Below are 26,993 nucleotides of genomic sequence, written 5' to 3'. Positions count from 1 at the left end.
CCCCCCCCCCCCCCCCCCCCCCCCCCCCCCCCCCCCCCCCCCCCCCCCCCCCCCCCCCCCCCCCCCCCCCCCCCCCCCCCCCCCCCCCCCCCCCCCCCCCCCCCCCCCCCCCCCCCCCCCCCCCCCCCCCCCCCCCCCCCCCCCCCCCCCCCCCCCCCCCCCCCCCCCCCCCCCCCCCCCCCCCCCCCCCCCCCCCCCCCCCCCCCCCCCCCCCCCCCCCCCCCCCCCCCCCCCCCCCCCCCCCCCCCCCCCCCCCCCCCCCCCCCCCCCCCCCCCCCCCCCCCCCCCCCCCCCCCCCCCCCCCCCCCCCCCCCCCCCCCCCCCCCCCCCCCCCCCCCCCCCCCCCCCCCCCCCCCCCCCCCCCCCCCCCCCCCCCCCCCCCCCCCCCCCCCCCCCCCCCCCCCCCCCCCCCCCCCCCCCCCCCCCCCCCCCCCCCCCCCCCCCCCCCCCCCCCCCCCCCCCCCCCCCCCCCCCCCCCCCCCCCCCCCCCCCCCCCCCCCCCCCCCCCCCCCCCCCCCCCCCCCCCCCCCCCCCCCCCCCCCCCCCCCCCCCCCCCCCCCCCCCCCCCCCCCCCCCCCCCCCCCCCCCCCCCCCCCCCCCCCCCCCCCCCCCCCCCCCCCCCCCCCCCCCCCCCCCCCCCCCCCCCCCCCCCCCCCCCCCCCCCCCCCCCCCCCCCCCCCCCCCCCCCCCCCCCCCCCCCCCCCCCCCCCCCCCCCCCCCCCCCCCCCCCCCCCCCCCCCCCCCCCCCCCCCCCCCCCCCCCCCCCCCCCCCCCCCCCCCCCCCCCCCCCCCCCCCCCCCCCCCCCCCCCCCCCCCCCCCCCCCCCCCCCCCCCCCCCCCCCCCCCCCCCCCCCCCCCCCCCCCCCCCCCCCCCCCCCCCCCCCCCCCCCCCCCCCCCCCCCCCCCCCCCCCCCCCCCCCCCCCCCCCCCCCCCCCCCCCCCCCCCCCCCCCCCCCCCCCCCCCCCCCCCCCCCCCCCCCCCCCCCCCCCCCCCCCCCCCCCCCCCCCCCCCCCCCCCCCCCCCCCCCCCCCCCCCCCCCCCCCCCCCCCCCCCCCCCCCCCCCCCCCCCCCCCCCCCCCCCCCCCCCCCCCCCCCCCCCCCCCCCCCCCCCCCCCCCCCCCCCCCCCCCCCCCCCCCCCCCCCCCCCCCCCCCCCCCCCCCCCCCCCCCCCCCCCCCCCCCCCCCCCCCCCCCCCCCCCCCCCCCCCCCCCCCCCCCCCCCCCCCCCCCCCCCCCCCCCCCCCCCCCCCCCCCCCCCCCCCCCCCCCCCCCCCCCCCCCCCCCCCCCCCCCCCCCCCCCCCCCCCCCCCCCCCCCCCCCCCCCCCCCCCCCCCCCCCCCCCCCCCCCCCCCCCCCCCCCCCCCCCCCCCCCCCCCCCCCCCCCCCCCCCCCCCCCCCCCCCCCCCCCCCCCCCCCCCCCCCCCCCCCCCCCCCCCCCCCCCCCCCCCCCCCCCCCCCCCCCCCCCCCCCCCCCCCCCCCCCCCCCCCCCCCCCCCCCCCCCCCCCCCCCCCCCCCCCCCCCCCCCCCCCCCCCCCCCCCCCCCCCCCCCCCCCCCCCCCCCCCCCCCCCCCCCCCCCCCCCCCCCCCCCCCCCCCCCCCCCCCCCCCCCCCCCCCCCCCCCCCCCCCCCCCCCCCCCCCCCCCCCCCCCCCCCCCCCCCCCCCCCCCCCCCCCCCCCCCCCCCCCCCCCCCCCCCCCCCCCCCCCCCCCCCCCCCCCCCCCCCCCCCCCCCCCCCCCCCCCCCCCCCCCCCCCCCCCCCCCCCCCCCCCCCCCCCCCCCCCCCCCCCCCCCCCCCCCCCCCCCCCCCCCCCCCCCCCCCCCCCCCCCCCCCCCCCCCCCCCCCCCCCCCCCCCCCCCCCCCCCCCCCCCCCCCCCCCCCCCCCCCCCCCCCCCCCCCCCCCCCCCCCCCCCCCCCCCCCCCCCCCCCCCCCCCCCCCCCCCCCCCCCCCCCCCCCCCCCCCCCCCCCCCCCCCCCCCCCCCCCCCCCCCCCCCCCCCCCCCCCCCCCCCCCCCCCCCCCCCCCCCCCCCCCCCCCCCCCCCCCCCCCCCCCCCCCCCCCCCCCCCCCCCCCCCCCCCCCCCCCCCCCCCCCCCCCCCCCCCCCCCCCCCCCCCCCCCCCCCCCCCCCCCCCCCCCCCCCCCCCCCCCCCCCCCCCCCCCCCCCCCCCCCCCCCCCCCCCCCCCCCCCCCCCCCCCCCCCCCCCCCCCCCCCCCCCCCCCCCCCCCCCCCCCCCCCCCCCCCCCCCCCCCCCCCCCCCCCCCCCCCCCCCCCCCCCCCCCCCCCCCCCCCCCCCCCCCCCCCCCCCCCCCCCCCCCCCCCCCCCCCCCCCCCCCCCCCCCCCCCCCCCCCCCCCCCCCCCCCCCCCCCCCCCCCCCCCCCCCCCCCCCCCCCCCCCCCCCCCCCCCCCCCCCCCCCCCCCCCCCCCCCCCCCCCCCCCCCCCCCCCCCCCCCCCCCCCCCCCCCCCCCCCCCCCCCCCCCCCCCCCCCCCCCCCCCCCCCCCCCCCCCCCCCCCCCCCCCCCCCCCCCCCCCCCCCCCCCCCCCCCCCCCCCCCCCCCCCCCCCCCCCCCCCCCCCCCCCCCCCCCCCCCCCCCCCCCCCCCCCCCCCCCCCCCCCCCCCCCCCCCCCCCTACCCCCCCCCCCCCCCCCCCCCCCCCCCCCCCCCCCCCCCCCCCCCCCCCCCCCCCCCCCCCCCCCCCCCCCCCCCCCCCCCCCCCCCCCCCCCCCCCCCCCCCCCCCCCCCCCCCCCCCCCCCCCCCCCCCCCCCCCCCCCCCACCCCCCCCCCCCCCCCCCCCCACCCCCCCCCCCCCCCTAAAACCGATTGTAATGTAGCCCCCCCCCCCCCATGTATCACCCCAAGTAAAAAAGGGGTAACACTTGTTTGGCCCCCCCATGTACCATTGGGTTTTAAAAAATTCAAAAAGGAAAATCCCAATTTTTTTATTAACCCCCACCCCAACCCCCCATACCCCCCCCAATTGAATATTGTAATATGTCTTTTGTTGGAGACCCACGCATATTACACAACATTTGAATTCAAAACTGGACTTACATTTGTTGTTTTTAAACCCCCCCCCCACCAAATATTATGCCCCCCCCCCCAGTGTTTTACATCCCCCCATAAAACCTTACCTTTAACCCCCCCCCCCACAAACCCACAACAATAGTCATTACATAAAATGTCCCCAAACTTTTAGTATTTTTAACCCTGACCCCCCCCCCCCCCCCCACAGTTTTAAATTAACCCCCCCCCCCCCAATAGTTCCCCACCCTTGAAAAACCCTAATTACATAAAAATTAACCCCCCCCCCCCCCCCCCCCCCCCCCCCCCCCCCCCCCAAACCCCCCCCCCCCCCAAAACCAATACACAAAAACACTTTCTGCCCAATTATTTGTACTAAGTTTTTTTGAGGGGAGAGTATTTCCAGTTTTTATGAATGATAGTAAGAAGTATAACAAATTACCCCTGTTCACAAATATATACCATTATGTAAACCATTGGTTAATATTGGCGTAAGGCCCCAATCATTATCCACTTCTCTATTGCTTATGCAATTTTAACCAATGAATTAATCCATCCCATGAATATACTGTAAATGTTTACCTATTAAAATTGCCAATATTTTCCCATTATATTTGGGATTTTTTTGAATACCCCCCCACTTATTGCCCCTTATCCTTCGTGGCCCCCCAATGGTGGGAGCTGAGAACCATGCAAATGTGATGCACCCCCCCCCCCCCATCAGTTGATGGGAGGGGGTAAGATGTTTTTATGACCCATGTGACTAGTTACGTTATTCTCTACAAGGTATGTTCTTCTGATACTTATGTAAAACATTTAATTTCATACAATGGAAACAGTATTCAAACAAATGCAGTAAATATGGGGGTCATAGTACCCCCCCCCCCACATAAGACAGTGATTACTTGTAATATTAAATTAAACCAATGTTTCCCCAATTACTAATGTATTCCCCACACCCCCCCCCCCCCCAAATCCACCCCCAAAAGGAACCATTACTACCTACAATTTTAACATGTAACAATGTTTGAAAATGATCTTAGGGTAACCAACACACCCGTGAATGGTCAACTTGGGTTCAGTTTAGGGCAAATGCTAGGAATTTTTTTATTCCATCTGGATGGATTTTTGATTTTTTTGAAACTAGTCCAATTGTTTTGATACAATTATTTTTAATTTATCCAACAATCTGATTTATAAAATGTAAAGTTCCCCCCATAACCCCCCCGATCTTATTTTATGAGGAATAAATTAATACCCATGTACCTATTGATTTCACGCATTTATTTGGGAGTAAACTTTTTTAAAAATGGTAAATAAGATATTATTATATGTTGTTTTAGAAACATGACAATGCTGATATGTACCCCCTAAAGTATAGAGTGTCTAAACCACCGCTGATTATTTAATGATAACATAAGAAAGTCATTAATAACACGGAGAATTTTGGTACAAAATATTGTATTAATTTATACAACCATTATCAAATAAATATTAACATTTGTACAGTATTTTATCTCAAACCATGTAAAATCTACATATCAAATACAGTTCATATCAGTACAAACAATGCTTAAACCCTGCCTTATCAAACTTCTATTTGTAATTTGAATATCTAGGTTTACAAAATGTTATTAATGCACCTTTATCCTAACTTAGTTTAGTTAATTTTTTGTGTTTTATGTGCCAAATTGTTTACTTCACCCTTTCATTTAAAATGTGAGGAGAGGATAGCCCCCCTTGCTGATTACCCACCCCCCTGACACTCAATCCTATTTTGTCCACTAGATCCCCATGTTAACACATATTATGGACATTTATGCTACAATTGTGATTTTATAATGCAGTATGTAACCAATGTAAGTGTGGACAATTTGTCCGTGAAATGTTTTAATATGTTACATGTGGGTTGTATAACTGTGGATGTATTTGTACTGTTTTAGAATTTCTATAACCAACCCCTCCCCCAAAAACCCTTTTGCCTGCTATTCTGACAAATGTGTTGAATCAACACCACTATTGACTTTTTTAAATGTTGTTAATTCCCTTTAATGAAACATGAAACTGATTACACAGGATTTACTAAATGTTGAATAATGGTTTTTTCACACTAGATGGATTAGGGAAAATACAATTTGTCACGGTTTTTGAAACCAAAATTGGTAAATGGTTTAACCCCCACATTTTAATAATTCATGATTTTTTTAAGATTGTCGATTGAAGCAGACTTTTATTATGGACACTATAGTTTATGTCCAATAAAAATATTTTTTTAAATTTATACGGATCATGTACAATCCGAAAAAAGACTAAAAATTGGTACTTCACCAATTTTTATAAGGAAATGAAACATATGCAGTAATCTGCTGTTTGTTGTTTATTTTGTTACATGTTCCTATGCAATGGTTGCATAAATATTATGTTCATTGTAACTTTTCATATAAGAAATTGTCGTTGTACAGAAATTTTAAAGTTTTTTCATTACATTTTTCATTTTAGCTTTGTAACTTAATTGCTAAAACAATAAAATGCATTAGAATAGGAAAAACTTTTACGCCCATTCATTAAAATTTACAAAGTTTAATTTGCCAATCTGTACAGATTATTTACATTTGTTGTATTTAAAACATTGTGAAAAATTGTTTTGTTTGAATTACTACAACATTATATTTATGCTCTTTCACAGTTAGTAAAAGATTATTAATTTTTTGAAATAACGAAAGCAATGAAACTTTCCGAGGTCAAATTAGCAACTTTGACAAAATTTACAGATATAATATTTTTGGTCTTCCTAAATATAGGGGGACCCAGTGATAACTTGGGAAATTGATTTAAATAAAAAATTTTTCTTAATTGTCACTATTTTATTATGACTTTTCACTTCACATGATAATTTAATCCAGTGTTTTTAAATGTATTAGTGTTCTTTTTCACGAAAAGGATCCCCGTTTTTTCTAATAGATTTATTTTAGGCCATAAAATTTAAAATGTTGAACCATTATAATTGAAGGCCCTAGCTAATGTTTTTATTATTTTTGTTTTGCATTATATAGTTTACACTTATTCGTTCCATTTATTTATGAACTAAAAGTAAATTCTTTTACTCTGACTAGGCTAAATTTGATAAAAAATCTATGCTTGTAAATAAAATTATAAAGTTTCAATTTTTGTCGATATCCAAAAATACAGTTACTTAAAAATCCCAATGTCCAAATTTCTGCCATTAAATATAGTTATTTTTAATTATAACATTTGGCTGCCATTTTTGGATGATTATTGATATTAATTCCATTACTTTAAACAGTACTTGAACCTTAAAGGTATTTTATTTATTTTTCCAATAATTACTTGAAATTAGACTAATTCTTATTCTTGTAAATATCAAACAGTTGGCACCAGCATCCCCTGTAGCTAATTGTCCACATTTATGAATATTTTACACATTAGCCTTGATATGGTTACGAAACGGATGTTTCCATACCTATATTTCTTTCATACCATTAATTCAAAAACTCGGTATAAATAGTATATTTGTTCAATTTACACTGTCTAGAGGATTTGGTAAGTTTTTTAACCATTTGGTACACATTTATCTATATGAAATATCTAACTAAAGTGTTATCTGGGTTTTATCAAAGCGTGGAATCTTGTGATACTATAGTTTTCATAGTAACAATCTGGATGAACTTATTTCAGAGTTCTTATTATAACTAGTTAGTGACAGAACATTTTGTTAATGATTAAAATATGGTAAAAAGTTGGTTTCTAAGGATACTGTTTAAATTTGATCTTGTGTTTTTTTATATAATATTTGTATTCCTAAGTGCATGGTTTTAACTTTGAAAATCCCTGTAAATTGTTTTTATACATCATTATTGTCAATTTTAAACATTTTGACATATTTAAATTATGAAACTCTGTGATTTCTGCTGGGGAATTTTCTTAGTTCTATAGCCTAATTTTTTCTGAATTTTTGTTAAAACTCTACATATTTCAACATTTAATGCCTGTTTTTTTTATTATAATTTTCTGAAATTAAGGTTGGTAAACCATCATATTAATTCAAAAGTATATGGGGATCATGAGGTATTTCATAATACCAGTACGTTCAAAAAATTTGTTAATGGATTACAGTAATTTATACCTCTCCACAGATACATAAATTACTTGTTAATAGTTTACATCAAGTTCAGGGCTTTAGCAATTTTTGTTGATAAAATACGATGTTGAATAAATTTATAATTTTGTATATGTTATATTATGTTTACAAATGTCTTTATTTAGTTTGTACAATTCTTTTTTGAAAACTACATTATTGTCAAAAATGGTATCAGCATGTATATGTACATATCGAGTCTATTGCTTGACATTAAATGCTTAGGTATTAAGATATTTCACAAATGACGTTTGTTATGTCATTTAAATAACAATTTACGAATACAATGAATGTATTTGCATGTTAAGTTTAATTGATTCTTAACTTGTAAAAGCTGTGGTTACTCAATGACTTCACACGATTCGTCATTGACTTTAGATCACTATTATATATGGACCATTACGTCTTTGCCGAAGTTATTACAAAAAAATATGTGCATAATACATATAATTACTATTTAAGTTTAGCATTCATGACTATTATAATTTGACAAGTTAAGTACGTATCAAATGGTAGCTTACAATAAAAAAAATTTACCATAATGTACATTAACTGTCATATAAAGTGTTCTATATAGAATTATTATTACAAAAAAAAAGTTTGAAATGGTACATTCTTTTTAAATCTATAATATTCCTCATGTTTACTAGATTTATTTGGTAGTGCCTATTTGCCAATACAAGATATTAATGCCTTCATAGATCAATTCTTGACACATAATTTCATTACAGAAGTACTACTATGACAAATCACAATTAGTACTTTTATTGTTATTTTACATTTCACAATCTGTAATCCTAATAATATAAAATCCGTCAGATGACGTTTTATAAATCATCAATGTAGCAACTTATCCAAATAAGTATGTGACAATTTTTTAAATACATTTGTCTTGAATAATATGCCAAAATTTCCATTCTTATTGAGGATACCTTTGTCTTATTATAGTGTATTTCTAAAGCTTTGTACATAGAAACTAACAATGTGAAGGATAGTACATTCATCATGACCAATAGGGAATCCCCATTGGAATGACATTAATTGCATTAGACATTTTGTCAGTAATGGTAGTCAAAATACTCAACATTATAAAATGACATGAAACTTCATCCTGAAATGAATTATCGCAATAAAATTCAACAAAAAATCTGATAACATTATATTAATTTACAACTTGTGGGGTGTTGTAATGAGTTTCCATGGACTCAATAATTTGGAATGTATATTGAAATGTACAATTACTACCTTGATGAACCTATGAAATTACATCTTATACGACATGTGACACATGCACAAATCTGAATTAAAATGTCATGAGTATAACATGTATAATGTCACATAGATTAATGAGACTACTATAATTAGATATGTCCCATAATGGTTTTGAATGTATAAGATGACAGAACTGTCACCTATATCTGGAAATTCATTTTTTATGACCATGACAGTTTGACATAACTTTGGATAAAGATACCTGTACTATTAATCAACATACACAGTAAAGAACTGTGATTCTACAAGTTATATGACATGTTAAAACAATTATTAATAGTAAAGGATAAAATCCTAATGTCTGCAATTTGGTTGGCAATTCATAGTTGATATGACTGAATTAGGAATTTGCCATAACTAATAGTAATACATAGTTATTTCATGTTTATTAGACTGGAAAATGTTTGTATTGTTTAACCATGATTAAAATATACATTCGTCTACAAAGTTTATTTATGTTACTAATGAAATGACTTACCAAAAAAAATTTTGTACTCACAAGGGTCCATAATGAATTTTAAAATAATAATTGTAGTAAATCAGGCACACATACATCAATCCTATTTACTTTTCATAAATATTGGTATTCTTTTTAAATATGTTATCACTTGTTATTTTCTGGATTTAGGCTTTGGTAAATGCAGTGTACCTGAAAGTTAAATACATAAACAATCATTCATTATTTTTTCATAAAAACGACGTATGTACAATTGATTTATTTAAAACGTATGGTAAATTAACGGACAATCTTCGGTATTTCCTGTTATATCCATTATAGATTTAATAAAAAATTTTACTTGAAGTTCTTTCTTATGTTTAAATCATTTTTATTAGGGTGCGCTCACGTTAAATCATGTTATTATTTTATTAAAAGAAAGATGATTACTGCATATTTACCAAAAAACATTAAAATTTCATCATGTTCAAATTCCAGCCTACATGTATCAAATGCTGCGGAATAATGATCACGGAAATTTGTCTTTTTGGTATTATATTAAATAAAATTATTTAACTGGGGACAATCATCTTTATTAGTTAACAAAGAAGGATCGTACAGTGATACAACTTTAGGTTATAGACCATAGAACCTTACCTAGTCAACAATGATGGTCAGCTACTCACCAAAACAGTCGGTATATGGCACATCAATATTTAATTCCAGAAATTTGGGAATAAGATTGACTTTACAAATATGTAATCTAATTTGAAAAAATTTTTATTCCGGGGGTTACACAGTATTTCTCTTACCCCTGCAGTCTCTGCATTATCTCCACTCATTTCAATCTCCAAATACACTTTGTTTGGTATATTTAACATCACTAAGCATATACTTAAAATCTGAAAATGAAGCCATTACGCTAATGCCACTTCGTAACTATACCATTCATCACTTATTCGTTGTGTACAGTAATCTCTCATCTTTTCCAAATTGTTCGACTTAGAATGATTAAATCTTATTACAGTGATTTGGACAGGGAGTACTTGTAGTCTATCTTATAGTTAAATTAATGGTTTGATATTATTCCAATGTTTTCTTATGTCTTGTAAAATGCCATATCCTGTATACCTATGTACCAGTTTCACTTATGTAAATATTCTGTTGAAGATTTGGTGACATGATGACAATTACAAAGTATACACCCATCAAACTCCGTACTTTGATTTTCAGAAGGTTAAGACGAAACATGTAAAATGTCTAGCATACCAGCCACTGTTAATTATTATAAGATCAGGTCAAACTCTATAATTTTCACCACCTTATTCCATAAAATTATTTCTATGTATCAAAATCTTGGGACCATTGATTATACCAATCATTAACCTAGTGTCTTAGCTTAACTGTACATTCATTCACTTTTCACATTAATTTCCAATTTTGTTCTCAACTGAAGAATATATATACATGTATATATATATATCTATTACAGTACCGCCGTTTTAATGTGCCATCAATGTTTTATTTCAATGGTTTACATTTTATTTCAAACATGTTATTTCTAATATTGTCCATTTTGTTCCTAACTTTTTAAAGATAATAGTTCGGCCCAAAATGAACTAAACTATCGATGAACCGCACAAGTAAGACAAACAGTCACAAACTATGGTCCGTTATGGATGGTACTATTGTATCTGTAATTATACAAGTGGGATACGTTCTTAGTTCATAATAATTAGTAGTTATTGATATTTAGCCACTGTCATACTCAATTTATTTTATTTTATTGATTTAAAATTTATTATGATTTTATTGATTTAAAATTTATTATGATCTGCCATAGTTGCTTCCCTTCATTTCATTCCGTACTGATGGAGTAAAACAAAGGGACGTTACTCTTGATAGATCAGAATAGTTACAATTTAATCGTTTCCTCTTTACAGATTGTGGTGGGATTGTCCAGCGCCACGTCACCATTCGACAATTCCATAAAAGCATTTGATGCATTCTACACACTCCGTACGCTGGATGAATCTATGATCGACAGATTCATGAATCCGTCCTTGACCTTCATGTTCGTCCGTGACCCCTACAGTCGTCTGTTTTCGGCTTACGTTGACAAGCTGGTGTCACCAAACTGTGACTATTGGAAAGGGATTGGCGCACTCGGAATGCAGTTGTTTCGGACGAATGCGAATGACATGAATAAGAAATGTGGACATGATATGACATTCAGGGAATTTGTGAAAACAGTAATTTATTCCGAAGAACATCTACCATTTTCTGAACTAAATGTTCATTTTACTCCAATATTCCAACATTGCGACCCATGTCGTTATAGATGGTATGTAATAGGAAAAATGGAAACATTTGAATCCGATGTGTTCTATCTTCTAGATCGAATGGCAAGAACAGATATCACACGGTCACTTGAGGAAACTTTCCATGCACAGTATTTACATTACACAATACGAGACCAGTGCAACTGGTTATATCATTTCAGAAAGAGGTACCGTAGTGACTGCAATATGACATTTTACGAAGCACAAAAGAAATTATGGAGACACTTTAAGATCCGGGGCATACTCCGGAGACAGATCCCTTTCCCGATCTCGCCAGCTGACAGTGGACGTATTAGCAAGAACAAACTTATTCAAATCATCTACAATGCGATGGGGAATACGAATGATCGCTTAGATGCAATGAGAAACAGAAAACAAGCATTTCTAGAAGCTTATTCGACAATCGATATGGATGACTTGTTTAAGTTGAGTAAAATATTCCACGCTGATTGCGAAATATTTGGTTATGATTGTAAGCCTGGCGACATATTCGATAGGAAAGGAAGGAAGCTTAAACATCTGTTCTTTGTCTGACCATTGCCATGCTATGGACATTCGTATTCACACAAGTGTCTTATTTTTGTTAATAAACCATATGCTACTGAAACACTATTATTCAATATATGAAAACCGCATCTGATCAACTACAGTCAACCCTGTTTTAGCGACCACCTCTGTATAAAGACCACCTGCTTAACAAGACCTCTATGGTCCCAGAATGCTTCAACACAATTCAACCTATGTCTATAAGGACCTCCTGACTATATAAAAAAACGCCCAGTCCCATGGGTGGTCTTTATAGACAGATTTGCCAAAATGGACATTTCTGTGCTTTCGATTTAATTTATGAGATACATTGTTTAGTATCATATCGTTTCCGGTTGATGAAAATTTTGCATTTGGACATTGATATCACTACTTGGTTAAAGTGTATTTGCACTCGATTTGTTATCTTTCTTTTGTTATATCTTATGAGCTTTGTACTTTTACGATTTTTGTAAAATATCTAACAGTATATGCTACATAGTTTAATTAAACATTGTGTATTAAATGATTTTCTTTGAAAGATATGCTATTTAAACGATGGTATATTTCTGGTAAAATGCTAAACAAAATTGCATTTGAAAAACTTCAGCGAATACAAGAAAACCCCATCTGTTGAATTTAACTGTATTTATAAATGTGTCTTGGTGAAGGGGTATAAATGAAGATATATATAAAGAGATTACCATATTCCATGTTTTTACATTTGTTCGTTCATTAAGAAGTTTAATGATAGCGCTTTCTTGTATATATTTTAAACATAAACTATTAAAATCTCTGATGTATATATTAATGACATTTACTGGGGTGATCATGTAACTAATGAACAGTTCCTTAAAAACTAGGACATTTAATTGATGGATCGTCAGCTGTCAATCAATCCGCACGTCGATTTGCATTTAGTATTGTGTATGTTACGATGTTTACACCGACATTAAATGGGAACACGTGTGTAAGCGAGCACGAGGCATTGGTTAATAGTCTCAATGGTCTTCTTAATGATTCTTCATAAAATCTATTTTACGTCATTTTGATTTTAATTATTAATTAGTAAGATACTGTAAATCGTTTTATTTTTGCGAGATATAATTTTCCGCGTAATTCCGAGCGCGAACGCGAATTGAGATGTTTCGCAAAATAATTGTATAAAATGTATTCCGTATTTGCACATCACAGAGTTATCTGCCCTTGCGGGTAGGTATTATTTGTGACGTCATGTATATGCGAGCGTAACGTCATACGTTTCGGTGAACACGACGTGAATTTCGCTCACAAATTACGTAACAATCGATACCTATCCGCAAGAAAGCTAACTCTGTAATATGCAAAGACGGAATAATTATATGAATTAACGATTTTCAGTATAAGTTGTTGATCGCGAATTTATGTATTCGCGAATATGTTGGAATTAAACAAGACGCGAAATATTGTTTACACAAAAATAACGTGATTTGCAGGATGATTTCAATTAATTGTCACGTGCGTATTTCGAGGAATGTAAGAAATCGCAAATATTTATCAGCAATTGTCTTAACAACTGTTAAAGTTATATGTGTCGTAATTTTCACACTTACGAATGAAGAAGAGCTGCAATACAATAGGTTTTAATTTTACAAGTACAAGTAAATGCTGAAAATTATTTTTGATCGTATTGCCAAAAATCATTATATTTATATCTACAGCGCAGTGAAATGAGTACATATGGCCAAGTTGTGGTGTACAATTTCATTTCATGTTTTTACAGTGTTATTGGTAATTGTAACGCGATTTCTGAATTCTTATGTAAACATACATAAGGCATAGAAAACAATGATTTTGCAGTGCATAAATTCTGTGTTATAACTAATGTTTATAAGGCATCATCAACATTTGTCTGTCTATTTTAATGATTTTCACAGCTTTATTCGTCAAAACTCATGAATTTCAATAGAGTACCGAAGAAAAATAGCATATAAAATTATCGTCCAGTTACGGAACATATGATTTTAATCGCGTAACTATGTATTCATTAGACAAGAAAATGCAAAGCGAATAACAGCGGTACAGTGTTTACAGTGGTATTCCTCAATTATTTCCTGTCTATATACTGAATATTAATTCATTATATGTTCGATATTTTTCAATAGATATCCATTACGCATTCTATTAGGCAAAAAAATTAACATGTCTGTTTAGGGTTACCCGACCGACCCTTATTTTTTAATCCGACCCTAATTGTTTTCCACTTTTCTTCGAAAAAATTTAAAAGTCGGGATTTCTTTCTCAGACTTCGGTTCCGGTCATTATTTTAGAGTGAAAGACATTAAAATAATCCTCCCGAACTCCGACACCATTTCTTTTTTGCCAATGTCACCCTAAACAGTTTTTTTTTTTTTTTTTTTTTTTGCCTTATTAGCATGTTATGACAGACGGAAGTGATCACATGTTTTAACGCACGTAAAAGTCAAACAACATGTTTTACATAATACATTCGTGTGGCCCTCGTAAAGAACGCCCTTAAAATGACGTAAAACAAAAACACCCTATTGTATGACGAAAGACACATGTTTACGAATATTCAAATGATGACTGTCTATGTGTGACTAAGCAAATCCCGTCATGTCCGACAGTCAAATGGCATAGCCATCCCATCAAAGTTTTAAGTACTGGTGTTACATAACCACGTGTTGACCTTTCACCTTTAATTAGGCTTCAAGCTGTTGTGGGTTTTACGTGCAAATTATTCAATATTTATGATATGTTTTTTTTCGTCTGTGATCAATCAGAGAAATAATCGATTGTTAATCAAATACAAAACTGTTAAAAAAATGTAGCTGATTGACATGTTTTTATAGATGATCACTGATTATGAAATGACTTTTTAAGCTATAGGTAAATTCCCACCATAGGTTTTCCGCTATTACAATGTATATGACGTCTTTGAGGCATTGTAATGTAAATCAATACAATGAATGAAAGACACATAATCTGTATCCATATTGATGAATCTCAGTAAAGACTGAGGATGGCCGACCGAGTTTTTATCAAAAGCTACCCTCTAAATAATTAGCTATTTTGAGAGACATTGTTCCGATTTCTCAAGTGCATACAATTTTATTTACATTTTAAAAGCCTTCGAGTCAAAAACTTGATCATTGCTTCCGCTTTATCAACTCGTGATCTCTGGTTTACTAGTCTAACGCTCACCATATCAAGATAAAGAGAAGTTCGCTATAGCTACGGATTACAGTGAACCCCGATTATTCGGACACCTTCGATCCCAGCTTAAACCGTCCGGAGAAATCATTCGGACTGTCGAATTTTGTGCTCAATGTCAATATGTAATATTAGGGTAATTCGTTCAATAACATTTCCATCCGGGCTGAGATTTTTCCGGACTATCGGCGTCCGGATTATCGGTGATTCAATGTATATGGAAGCTATTATTCACTAAGGTCACATAACCCCCTCTAAGAAAGAAATCTTCCTCGAGCGTCCTATGATACTTATGAGGCATAACTGGGTATTATTCCGATTCCCTACATGGGTGCCAAGGTAACTGAGCGCATCATATTACATAAAACTACTCATTGCTTCTGCTAGAAGTCGAACTCGAGATGTCTGGATTACTAGTCTGACGTTCAACTGACCGGGCTAAAGAGAAGTTCTCTATTGATATAAAAGATACTCCACCGCCGACAGAGCATAAACGATACTCATCAATTGAACAATAATTGATGTTTAATCGTGTATAAATATGTCTAATTTACACAAAAATTATATGAAATAATTAATTTTGCTTTTTTTGCATGTGCAATCAGTACTTCATTCCATATAAGAAAAAGTGCCACGGAATTTTTTCGATATGCGATTATTTATTTCTGACATTTTCATCTTGAAGTAAAATTAGAATCTCAAACTTCTAAATGGCGGTAATGGTGCAAAGTAAGCAACTTATGTAATGAAGAAAAATACTAATTCATCTGCTCCTGTTTTTCAAAGAGAAAAAAACCATTTCATAACGGTGGAACATCTTTAACCGAGAGGTATATAAAGGCTAGTATTCACCAAAAGTTACGCACCAGTACAGGAGAAACACCCCATGGATTAAAAGTTATACTTGTGGTGCATGGTTGAGTATCATTCACTAGTCCCTACAACGAGCAAAATAAAAAATCAAACGCTGCGAAACGAAATGTTCCTTAAATTTCTCACCATGGGTATAAAATATTATCTGGTTCTTATAATACCTGGCACTACTGGCTATGAATATGGTACTTTTAGATAGAGTTAATCACACCAAAAATATCCGCAATTATTATATGTTTTGTGGGTATTATAATGTAAAAAAATAATGTTTATAATTTTACATAATCAGAAGCAATGATAGTAAACATGATATGACATTTTGACGTAAATAGCATTTCTCTGTCAATTCCTCCTCCTGTTTAAACTGCCATTGGCTATCGGAGTATCGGTAACTTATTCTTGGTATGCATCTGTCAAATAGCGCTCTAAAGTGGGTACTATTTTCTCATTGACCACATGGCGTTTATGAGTTTCGTTGACGATAGGATGCTAACAACGTTGTTTGTTTGGTCGGTTAATTTTGAATAACGTATCATCAACTCCTTTTTGGAGACAGTGGTATGTCCATGTCCTGTTTATTTGTGATAGTGGAACTCGTGATCGTTCAAAATGATCAGTAAAAGGCGACTAAATTTAGGATATTACCTTTTCTCTTCTTCCTAACAAACGCTTTTCTTCCTAACGTCTCCCTAGACATCGCCTCACTTTTGCCTTTCTGTTAAGTGCTCGCCCCTGTGAGGAAGGCTCTTGGTTCTGTCCCACTGACCAAGACACACCAAAGTCTATAAAAGTGGTAGTTTCTGCTCCTTCGTAGCGCTCAGAACTAACGGTGTGGGACGACTAGTTCGCCCTTTGTCGGTATAATGTGACCGGGTGGGGTATGTTATTCGATATCTTTGGTGACATGCTTCAGTGATATAGTACTATAAAAAGGACAAGAGTTCCACTATACAAGAAGACACAACACGAATATACCGCAGTCTCCCAAAACACGCACCTCGCACTTCATACAGGTCGTCCTTATATGAACCTGGCTGTTAAAAGACGTTAATATATTAAACCAAAACAAAACAAACATATGACGTTAAGCTATGTAATTACGCATACTGCTGAAAAAACAAACAGCACAACCCATTCGGTCACATTGTACTGACGAAGGTCACTCCCTTTATGCGGAGCGCTAAGCAGGCGCAACAACTACATCTTACATAAACTATAGTGTGTCTTGGTTAGGAGGCAGAATTTGTCTATTTGTTTATTTGTTTGTTTGTTGTTGTTTGTTTATTTGTTTGATTTAATTAAAGTCCTATTGACAGACAGGGTCATGTAAGGACGGCCTCCCATGTATGAAGTGTGTTGTGTTTGTGTGTATGAAGTGCGCGTTGCGTGTTTTGGGAGACTGCGGTATATTCATGTTGTGTCTTCTTGTATAGACATAAACATTAAAAAATACAAGCTAAATCAATTTGGTGTAGAATGTGTTACTACTTTTAATATTGTATGCTTTAGCAGATAAAATTTTCACGATTTTCATTTAAAGTTATATGTACTGTAAGTGGGCAAAATGTTGACATGTTATTTTTTCTTAGGTAATTTATTAAAAAACCATATGGTTTGATGATTAAAGCTGTGAAAATCATTTAAATGGAAAAACAAACATATGTGATGCCCTATAAACATTAGTTAGAACACAGATGTAGTGGTTTTATGCTTTATATATGTTTAGATTGAAACATACTTGCAGGAATCACTTTACAAATACTAGATATACTGTAAAATGTGAAATGAAATTGTAGACAACAATTTGGCTTATGGTCTGACCGTATGAACTAATTTCCATTCACTGTAAGCGTTAATGTAAGGATTTTTGGTAGTTTTCATTCCTTATTTGTATTTGTAAAATTAAAACAGCTGTATTTAAAGTACTGTAATTCTTAAAATGTGTTTATAAATATAAAACAATTAAGGATGTACTCCTCTGAGAAGTCAAAATTTTCTTGTATTAAACTTTTTTTCTCATATAGATTTTTGGAAATAGGAGTTCATGTTATAAACGAAAATGGAAGAAAAAACATATGTCCGTGTGCTCGTTTTTGAGATATTGTCACTCAAAGATACCTAGTTGACAAAATATTGGATTTTATGGGAATTTTGCGGTTTTGACCATATACACATGAGATTAAAGTCATAATTTCCTATCGAGGTGTTTGATATGTATGGATGTTTGTAGAATTTATTTTCCAGTAGTCTTCTTTAAAAACATACCAGTTTTGATTAATAAGACTAATATTTTTTCTCAGAATAACAACATATGCTACCCCTACCCCTTAATTTTGAGCTAAAAAATGCACCATTTTCAGCCATTTTTGCCAAATTTAACCCTTTATAGAAAAAGTTCTGGTATTAAACTTTTGTTCATATTTTGCATATCAACAGGGAAAGGGTTGTTCTTTCTAAATCAGGCAGAAAAATAAGGGGTCCGTGTGCTTACTTTTTTGCCCCATTTGAATATTTGTTATTTTTCAGTATTTTGGAGTAAAAAATAAAAGTGCCCAAATTACCATTAAATGTCAAAATAAAGTGACAAAAGTGTATCATTTCACACATTAATGCTCAATATTTTAATTACCACGAACCCAGTAACGATTTACAGCAAAAATTAGTTCGATACAGCTAAAAATACTGGCGCAGTGATGATTTACGTAAAAACAATTTCAGTAAAAAATGGTAAAACTGTGGCGCTATTCAAAGCGAAAAAAGACACAATTTCAAAATGGCCGCCAAATGGACCATTTCTTAAAGTCCCCGTATAAAAAAATCTACTAAAAATAGAAATGTAATTTTTTGACAGAATTTGCAACTGGCAACTTGCTAAAGATATTGATAGATTTTATCTTAAAATCTCATAACTTCTTTGATCTATGTCGAAACGAGACTTCAACGGGACTGAAACCTCAGAAGAATACAACCTTAATAATACTTTTGGTGGTTAACAAGCACTGACGAGTATGAAAAATACGGCACATATAACTTATAAGTCAAAATTTAAAAACAAAATGTATTTGCTTAATTTCACGATACTTGCATAAAGAATAAAGAAATTATGCGAATTTATTGTCGCCATTTACATTTTTTTCGTGATTTCCATTCACCAAATACGCGAAATTTACTCGTACTCAAAAATAAATTTGTTTAAAGTATGATATTCAAATACCAACATAACGTTACGTATATAACTATTTTAATGCTATACTATTGGAATATGGAAGATGACAAACGATCTAAATCGGATCTCCAAATGAGGTAGACTATTCAAATTCCTCTTATCAGTGTCACGTTTATGGATATTGATACGACACCGATATCTCAACTGTACATGTATACCACTAGCACGTACGTGTATGTAAAAGATTTATGGCGTATATCACGTTAGCCCCTTGCGGTTAATTCAGACGTACAATAATTAACATCGTCCAATCAAAATTTGTATAGTTAAAATCTACCTTTAGTTACATTTAGATTTCGTTTGATAATTCTCACTTGTTAATTACGTCCACAGATATGAATACCTCAGGATTTTTGTGCTTTGTTGTAGCCTTGTGTATAGCCGACAGCATATCAGGTACATATGTTTTATCACATCTTTGATCTACTGAAGCAAAACGGTCATTGTAATTTTGTGGTTTTAAAATTATGTTGCTATGTATAATCAATGCAATATTCATCTTTCTCAGAAAAAAACATAAATAATTATGTTTCTTACTCTATATATTTTACAACAATCATAAACCAAATTGAATAATGTAATATTAAGGGAAATAAAGTATTTGTGAAAATATGCACACGTTTACTTTTCTTTTCAAATATTTAAAAAGAAAAGAAAATGCCAAACACGGAATACTTCATAGTTGGGGTTTTTACACTTCCCTTTTTACGATGATTTAGGGTTTTACTATTATTATCATTATTATTTCCCTCACACGCCGATTTACTTATATAATAATAAATGTCTAATATAATGGTAAATACATCTATAATCTAAAATAAAAGTGTGGATGTCCGTTGAACATATCTCTACTGTCTGAATATGGTAGAATGTGTATGTTATCATATTATTTGTCAAGTACAAATGTCAAAATTAATAAAGCTAATTTGGGAATACCGGTATTTCGATGATTATTTTTTTTTTTTATATAAATATCTTTTTAATAAGGTTTTGCATTCCGTACAACATACAAATTCATTCCATAGACTCTCAAACATACACACATACTTTAAAAAAAACCTCCTATATTTATCACATGTATTTACATATACACACACACACAATAACTACTGAAAATGATGCTGCTATTTTGTATTTTTTTCTTCTTCTTATTTTGAGTAGTAGTACGTAAGGAGGATATAACACAAATTTGGAGTTTTGGGATGAGAAAAAAATCAATTATATTGCACTGAATATTTCAGTAAATATTTTCCTGATTTTTAAAGACATTTTAAAGCATTCTGACTATGATAAATAAAATACGGTGACAGAATAGGAAAGAGTCCAGACACAACACAAAATATACCACAGTCTCTCAAAATATGCAGACATTCAAAAATGCAACACAAATGTTTCTGTTCATAGGACATTAGACCTAATTATAACTAACCAAATATTACACACATGTATCTTGCGATATTAATTCCATGACCTTATTACACGGTTGGGCCAATGAAGTAATAAAGCATACTTTCTTTTGAAGTGATATGATGATTAACATATTCTACTGCCTGTCACATGTTGTGCTATAGGCATAAGACTTGTTAGCTTGATTTTATTACCTATCTCTAATGTCTGTATTTAGGGAGAGGGCGTGTATAGCCATGTCGTATGTTGCTCAATTCCCACTGTCTTAAACACCTGACAATGAAATGAAATGTCTGTACTTTCAACGCCTCACATTTGACCTTTTGGCAAATGCATATGTGTTACGTCTTATAACAATGGTTACTACTGTCCATGAGATACACCATCCTCGATACTCCAGGGGTTCCGATCACTTACCATCTCTACACCCCTGGACTATATCAAAGTAAAACTGAAGGCAACAGAACAGAACATTACTTCAGTCCTGATGTTCACCAAAAGATGCGTATAACGGTACACTGCGGTTGAATATGTGACGTTGAAGTTTGGAGTCGCTATTTCTGGATTCTTCAAAGAAATGTTTTGCTGGACTGTGATTGGTTCAGATTTTTCCTCTGAGCTGCCTCCAGTTTTACTATGGGATAGTCCAGGAGTGTAGGATCGTAAGAGATCGGAACCCCTGGAGCAATACAGTAATTGCCTAAATGCATCTTGGTGCATTCCTACATTTGGCCATCTGGTCTAAACACGATGTAATTATTACATGCATGTAGCATAACCAGATATTGTCGCGTATTTTACGGGGATGGGGGAATGGGGTTGGAAAGTAGTGCAATACTCTTGGTAAATTTCTTATACTCCACTCGTGTCTATTTTTTGTTTTTTAATTTTTATCATTCGATAATTTAAGAAGGTAATTAATGTATCTGCAATTAAGCAGTATAGCTAAGCTTTGCGGTTTTATTAGTGAATAACATCAATCATTTTCGTCGATTGTTGAAAAGTTTGTATGACAAACATTATTAAACTAATTTGTATACTAAGTACACATATTTCGTCATTGCATAATACAGAGTTTGCTCCCTTGCGAGTAGGTATCGATTGTTACGTCATTATTTTGTGAGCGCATTTCATCCTAAACGTATGACGTTACACTCACAAGCACGTGACATCTTAATCAACACCTACCCGCAAGGGCAGAGAACTCTGTAATATGCAAATACAGAATTAACACACCCACTCCCTTTCCTCCCCATCCCCTCTATCTACACTGTATTCTCTCTCTTTCCATATATCATCTTTATTTATTGATGATTAAAAGATATCCTGTAATTGCATATAAGAGTTTTCGGTGCTTACCGATATGTATAATGACGTCCTAACGTTTGCGAGCGTTACGTCATACATTTCGCTCACAAAATAAATGACGTCACACTGGATACATGTACGTACACACAAGGTAGATATTGTATTGAATTTCCTCTGTGTTTATGTCACAAATTGCCTGTCAAACATACCTGCGCGTGTGGGAAAATATTAACCTCATCTTGTTATTTGTTTCATATACTGTGATTTGTAAGGGATTTAGATGAATAATAAAATTTGTGACCAATCACATTTGCTCTTTCGTGGCAACAACCTATACATAAACTAGTCTAATTAATCAGATTGTATACATGTATGACACGTGATACTTTATCATTCTAGCTTCCCATATTTTCACTGGACATAGAGGCGGCCAGTTCCCATTTTTCCCCGGGGGTGGAGACGAAATCTCGGTTGTGTCCGGACGTGGAAGTGAGATCCCGTTTGTGTCCGGGCGTAGAAGCGAGATCCCGTTTGTGTCCGGTCGTGAAAGCGAGACCCCGTTTGTGTCCTGGCGTAGACGCGAGAACCCGTTTGTGCCTGGGCGTGGGGGTAAGTATCTACTCACTTACCGACAACATTTCAAACGATTATTACCTACTTTCCCTTTTAAAAATTTTCCAGTACGTTTCACACAGCAACTGTCAACCAACTTTTTTTTTCCAAGCAACTAAGTGTAGCGATTTCCATTCCAAAACATTTTAGCAAAGATCAAGTTTCGCGGATTATAAAACGGAGACATCTTTGAATTTAATTGTGTAAGAATGATCGAGGATGTTGTAAAGATAAACTTTCGCGAATTTACCTTGATCTCGAAATTCGCGAAAATAAATCGAACGCAAAAGAAAGTTGGCTTACAGTATTCAGTTATCTACTTTCACTTTTAATACTTCTACATGCACGTTTCACATGCCTTTTCAATTATCAACACTCACTTTACCAGTACGTTTCACATACATGCACTCTTGTTTCTACTTTCACTTTCCCACAACGTTTCACATACATGTACTCTTGTTTCTACTTTCACTTTCCCACAACGTTTCACATACATGTACTCTTGTTTCTACTTTCACTTTCCCACAACGTTTCACATAGCTATTCATTTATCTAATTTCATTTTACTCCAACGTTTCACATGTCTATTCTTTTAAGGTAAAATGTATTTCAACTTTCACATGCTATTCTTTTAAGGTAAAATGTATTTCACAACAACTTTACAGTCAATCATCTTCACTTTCCATGAAGCCTCAAAATGCATACAATCATTGAAGTACAAAAAATGATCAGTTGTAGTTGTAATTAATCAAGTTATTTTTACTTACAATGGAATTACTTATACCGTATACTTTTTTTGTAGTTGCCAGGTAAAGTACAGAAACAATTTGTAAATATCTAACTCTCTAGCCCTTCGATATAAAGAATAAAGTGTCAAAAATAGTAACAACCTTTTTTTTATGAATACATGAAACATGCACTTTTGGTTGCAAACAATGGGACTCATTCACGTACCACGTGATAACCGATAACGTTTGTGCGGGACTATTGTTTCTCTTGGTGATGGAATGACGTCAAATGACGTTATCGCGGGATAACGTCGTTTCAGCGGGAAGATTACGAAGGGTTACGTTCCATCACCGCTGGAGATACTAGTCCTGCACAAACGTTATCGGGTATCACGTGGTACGTGAATTAGTCCCATTATTACAAAAACCGTACTTTCCAACATTAAATTTTTTTTCTGTATTACAAAGTTTTTAACATTTTTGTTGACAATAAATACAAAATTGAACCATTTTTCTTATTAAATGTTGACCTATCCATGAGAATATTGAATCGTTGTGGTGTTAAGTTCAGAGAATGCGAACACAAACTTTAAAAAAAAGCAAATTCGGTTTTTTGAATTGCTGCATTAGCGTAAACAGATATTTCTCAATATACACTATTATTAAGCATCATTTATCTTAATATTAAAACTGGGTGAGATACGATGTACTGTCATATCATCACAATACACTAACCCTTCACATCTGAGTTGTACATAGGCCGATTTTGTCCAACTCCTTGAATTTAATCTGATTAAAAGACATACCCTTCCTACCACTACTTTTGATAGTAGACTCTCTTGAAGGGAGTGGTTACAGGTATCTGTACATTAATCAAATTGTCCTTAAATGGCATTGGATTTTAATAAGACGCAAAAAATGGCAAAAATGCAACTATAGAACAGAAATAATTTACTTAATAGTTTGTCAGTTAAAACATTCATTTGTTTATTTATTTTATTCTCCAGCTTAATTTTTATTAGTTGTTAAAGTTAAAGTTTATTTGTATTATTAAAATAAGAGTTTTATACTATTTAGTTCATATTTTTAGTTTATATATATGCAGTCTGTATAGTGTATATATACATACATAGAACAGTTAGGGGCCAGGTGGCCACGCGCACGTGCCCATTTGGGGTCGTTACGTATAAGGGAGCTAGGGCACCGTATTCCGTTTTCCATATAAGGAGTTGTTTACGACTAGGGCTGTGTATTAGGGTCCAGTTTGATGGACAGGTTGCGTAAGGTGTTCGTATTAATAGTAACAGAGAGCTAAATTTAGGTAGTGGTCACTCCGGCCAGCCAATTAGAGTTAGGTTGGGAGGGGGAATGGAAGTAGGTAGAAATACGTAATCATATTAAGATTCAGCCAATGAACGTGAGAATGAATATGGAAGGAGCGAGGTTTTAGCCAATTAGATCATAGTATGAAAGTGGTATAAAAAGGGGCGCACGTGAAGAAAAGAGAGAGTACATGGAAATTTTGGGACCTACTCCACACATCTCAGGATCAGTTATTTTAATTCGGATTACTTTACTACACTTGGTGTTTGTGACTATGGGATTTATACTTGGGATGTACTGTACGGATATTTCCTACATGTATCAGTGATGTGATATACATACGGATTACTCTATCATTCTTAAAGTGTGACCATGGGATTTATACTTGCATTTGGGATGTACTGAATACTTCGCAATTATGGATATCACCTAGCAGTGATCATGAACTTAAGTGAAACAGTGTACCAGTGTGTGTGTTCCTAGTGGATTTATTGTGAACTATATAACGTGGATGTTTTTGTAAATAAACTATGTGAATTTTAAAGTGACGTTTTCTAGTTTTCCCTGCCGTAGTCACCTTCCATCACGGACTTAGATATACAATAGCGTCTCGTCATATAGCCTAAGTGCTATCATATTTTGGAGTTAAAACATTCATTTGTTTATTTATTTTATTCTCCAGAATCATTAGTAACAAGGGAAGTGCCAAGAATAGAGACATTAAGTGAGCTGCTAGGAAGAGAGACAAGGAGTGATATCGGGAGACAGCCCACTACTCTTCAGTGCCCATTTTTCGCCCCAAGAGCATCATGTCCTGTTAGCCCGTGTTGGAGGAGAAGATCGATTGGTGGCTGCCCGGGTTACCCGTTCGCTCGGTGTGAGGATGATTTCTGCGGCGGTTGCTTTGCTAGATATTTTTACAGTGATCAAGAAATCACCCCTATGTGTTCCGATAGGCCTAGCCAAACCATGTTCATGTTCGCCTAAACTAAGTGATATAAACATTTAATGTACAGTCTTGTGTTATTATTATTACTTGGTCATCCGCCTGAATACAGGTTGCCAAACAAGTGTTTATCATGCTTATCAAACTCTCGTACTACATGTCAGTTAATGTTGAAAAGAAGCGAGGTTTAACGGATATCTTTTTTACCAAATTTAAAAAATAACTTACAATAGTTTAGATCCATAAACATGATAAGTAACAGTCTTTCAAATTTCAATTCTATCTTTATATATCGTGGTCATTCGTCGTTTCTTGTCGACTTTCAGAGATGCTAATTATAAAATCACCACATATTGGTCTGACATAGCTTTCTGCCATACAATAACCATCCTCGATATCTTAAGGGTTAATATCACTGTCGTTATATTTACCCTATTACGCCATAGTCTGTATTTTCGGTGTATGTAAACATAAACGATAACCAACTGCTATCGTATGTATCACATAATTCTGCCATAGAGAAACATGCATAATTATTTAGGGATAAACACATTCGTTAGCACAATATCAATTTATCTATTCTACCACAACAGCCAAATTGCAAATGAGAAACAGTTTACAAAGCAGGCAATTGCGTTATACGTGGGTTGAGATGTGAAAAAAAAAATGAAAATTCGAGATTAGTTGTTTACGGGTCTCAAAATAGTTCTCATTTCATATGATTTTATGAAACGAGTCAAGGCGATTGATTTTAAAGTCTTTCTTGTTTAGTAGAGACTCGTTTCATTATATTCCTATATGTAATGGACACTACTTAGGATCCCTTATAATCATATTGAAGAAGAACAGTGGGAATACAATTTCATGTCGAGTGACCCAGGAATTAACTCGGGCGTGAAAATTCACGGCTCTGCCGACTGAGTCATGCTCCATCAGCTTTTTATTAACAGACATCGTATTTAATTAATACTATGACCGTCCCTCCTATTACAATACATGCACAGTCAAATACGGCAGTTCTAACGCCAGTAATGGTGATCAGCCATCGACATAATGAATATGGCTTATTACTGTTGTAATATGCATCCCTTCACTATGCCATCGCGAAACTAAAGTATCTCTGTGCGACAACAGATGTGATGTACAATAAAAAAAAGGTACACCGTGTGATACTGAAGTTTGATGTCATTCTCTGTAATCAACTGAAGCCTATCTAGCCTCACAGATGTGATGTACATTAAAAATCGAAATAGGGTACACCGTGTGATTTTGAAGCTGGATGTGATTCTCTGTTATCAAATGAAGTCTATCTAGGTCTCTCAACTTCGCTAGCCAAGGGTATTCCGTCCACACTGTTTCAGGAAGAATACCGTACTGCATACCCTTGACTGGCGAAGTTGTTCTAGGCCTGGGATTGGTCAGTAGTTTTATCTTCTGAGTTGAATTCATTTAGCCCAATGGCGGATATAACGATGGTGGTAACAAACTTTGGAGTATCGGAGATACTCTATGAGTAGAAAGAACCCATAAAATCATTGAATGGGTTGCGCAATCAGTTGAAGAGAAACACTGGACTTTTGATCCCGTTTCAACGCATTAACCA

The 26,993-nt window shown here is 40.3% G+C and overlaps 1 protein-coding gene and 1 long non-coding RNA gene across 2 annotated transcripts; both read left to right on the top strand.

Moving 5' to 3' along the window:
• The first annotated feature begins 10,714 nt into the window (after positions 1–10,714).
• Positions 10,715–11,993, top strand: LOC138310419 (carbohydrate sulfotransferase 12-like). Its single transcript, XM_069251634.1, has one exon. The coding sequence runs from the start codon at positions 10,924–10,926 to the stop codon at positions 11,761–11,763; it is 840 nt and encodes a 279-aa protein (XP_069107735.1). The 5' UTR covers positions 10,715–10,923; the 3' UTR covers positions 11,764–11,993.
• Positions 11,994–20,686: 8,693 nt separating this feature from the next.
• On the top strand, positions 20,687–25,459 carry LOC138310966 (uncharacterized). Its single transcript, XR_011206504.1, has 2 exons — positions 20,687–22,390; positions 25,127–25,459. It is a non-coding gene; the product is annotated as an uncharacterized lncRNA (long non-coding RNA).
• The last annotated feature ends 1,534 nt before the right edge of the window (positions 25,460–26,993 follow it).

The sequence above is a fragment of the Argopecten irradians genome, chromosome 16 (assembly GCF_041381155.1).
Source record: "Argopecten irradians isolate NY chromosome 16, Ai_NY, whole genome shotgun sequence".
Lineage (NCBI taxonomy): Eukaryota > Metazoa > Mollusca > Bivalvia > Pectinida > Pectinidae > Argopecten > Argopecten irradians.
The sequence above is the reverse complement of the archived record's forward strand: the minus strand, read 5'-3'. Positions and strand labels throughout refer to the sequence as shown.

Coding starts and splice junctions, on each gene's coding strand:
- LOC138310419 (XM_069251634.1), top strand. CDS start 10,924: ATGATCGACAGATTCATGAATCCGTCCTTGACCTTCATGTTCGTCCGT.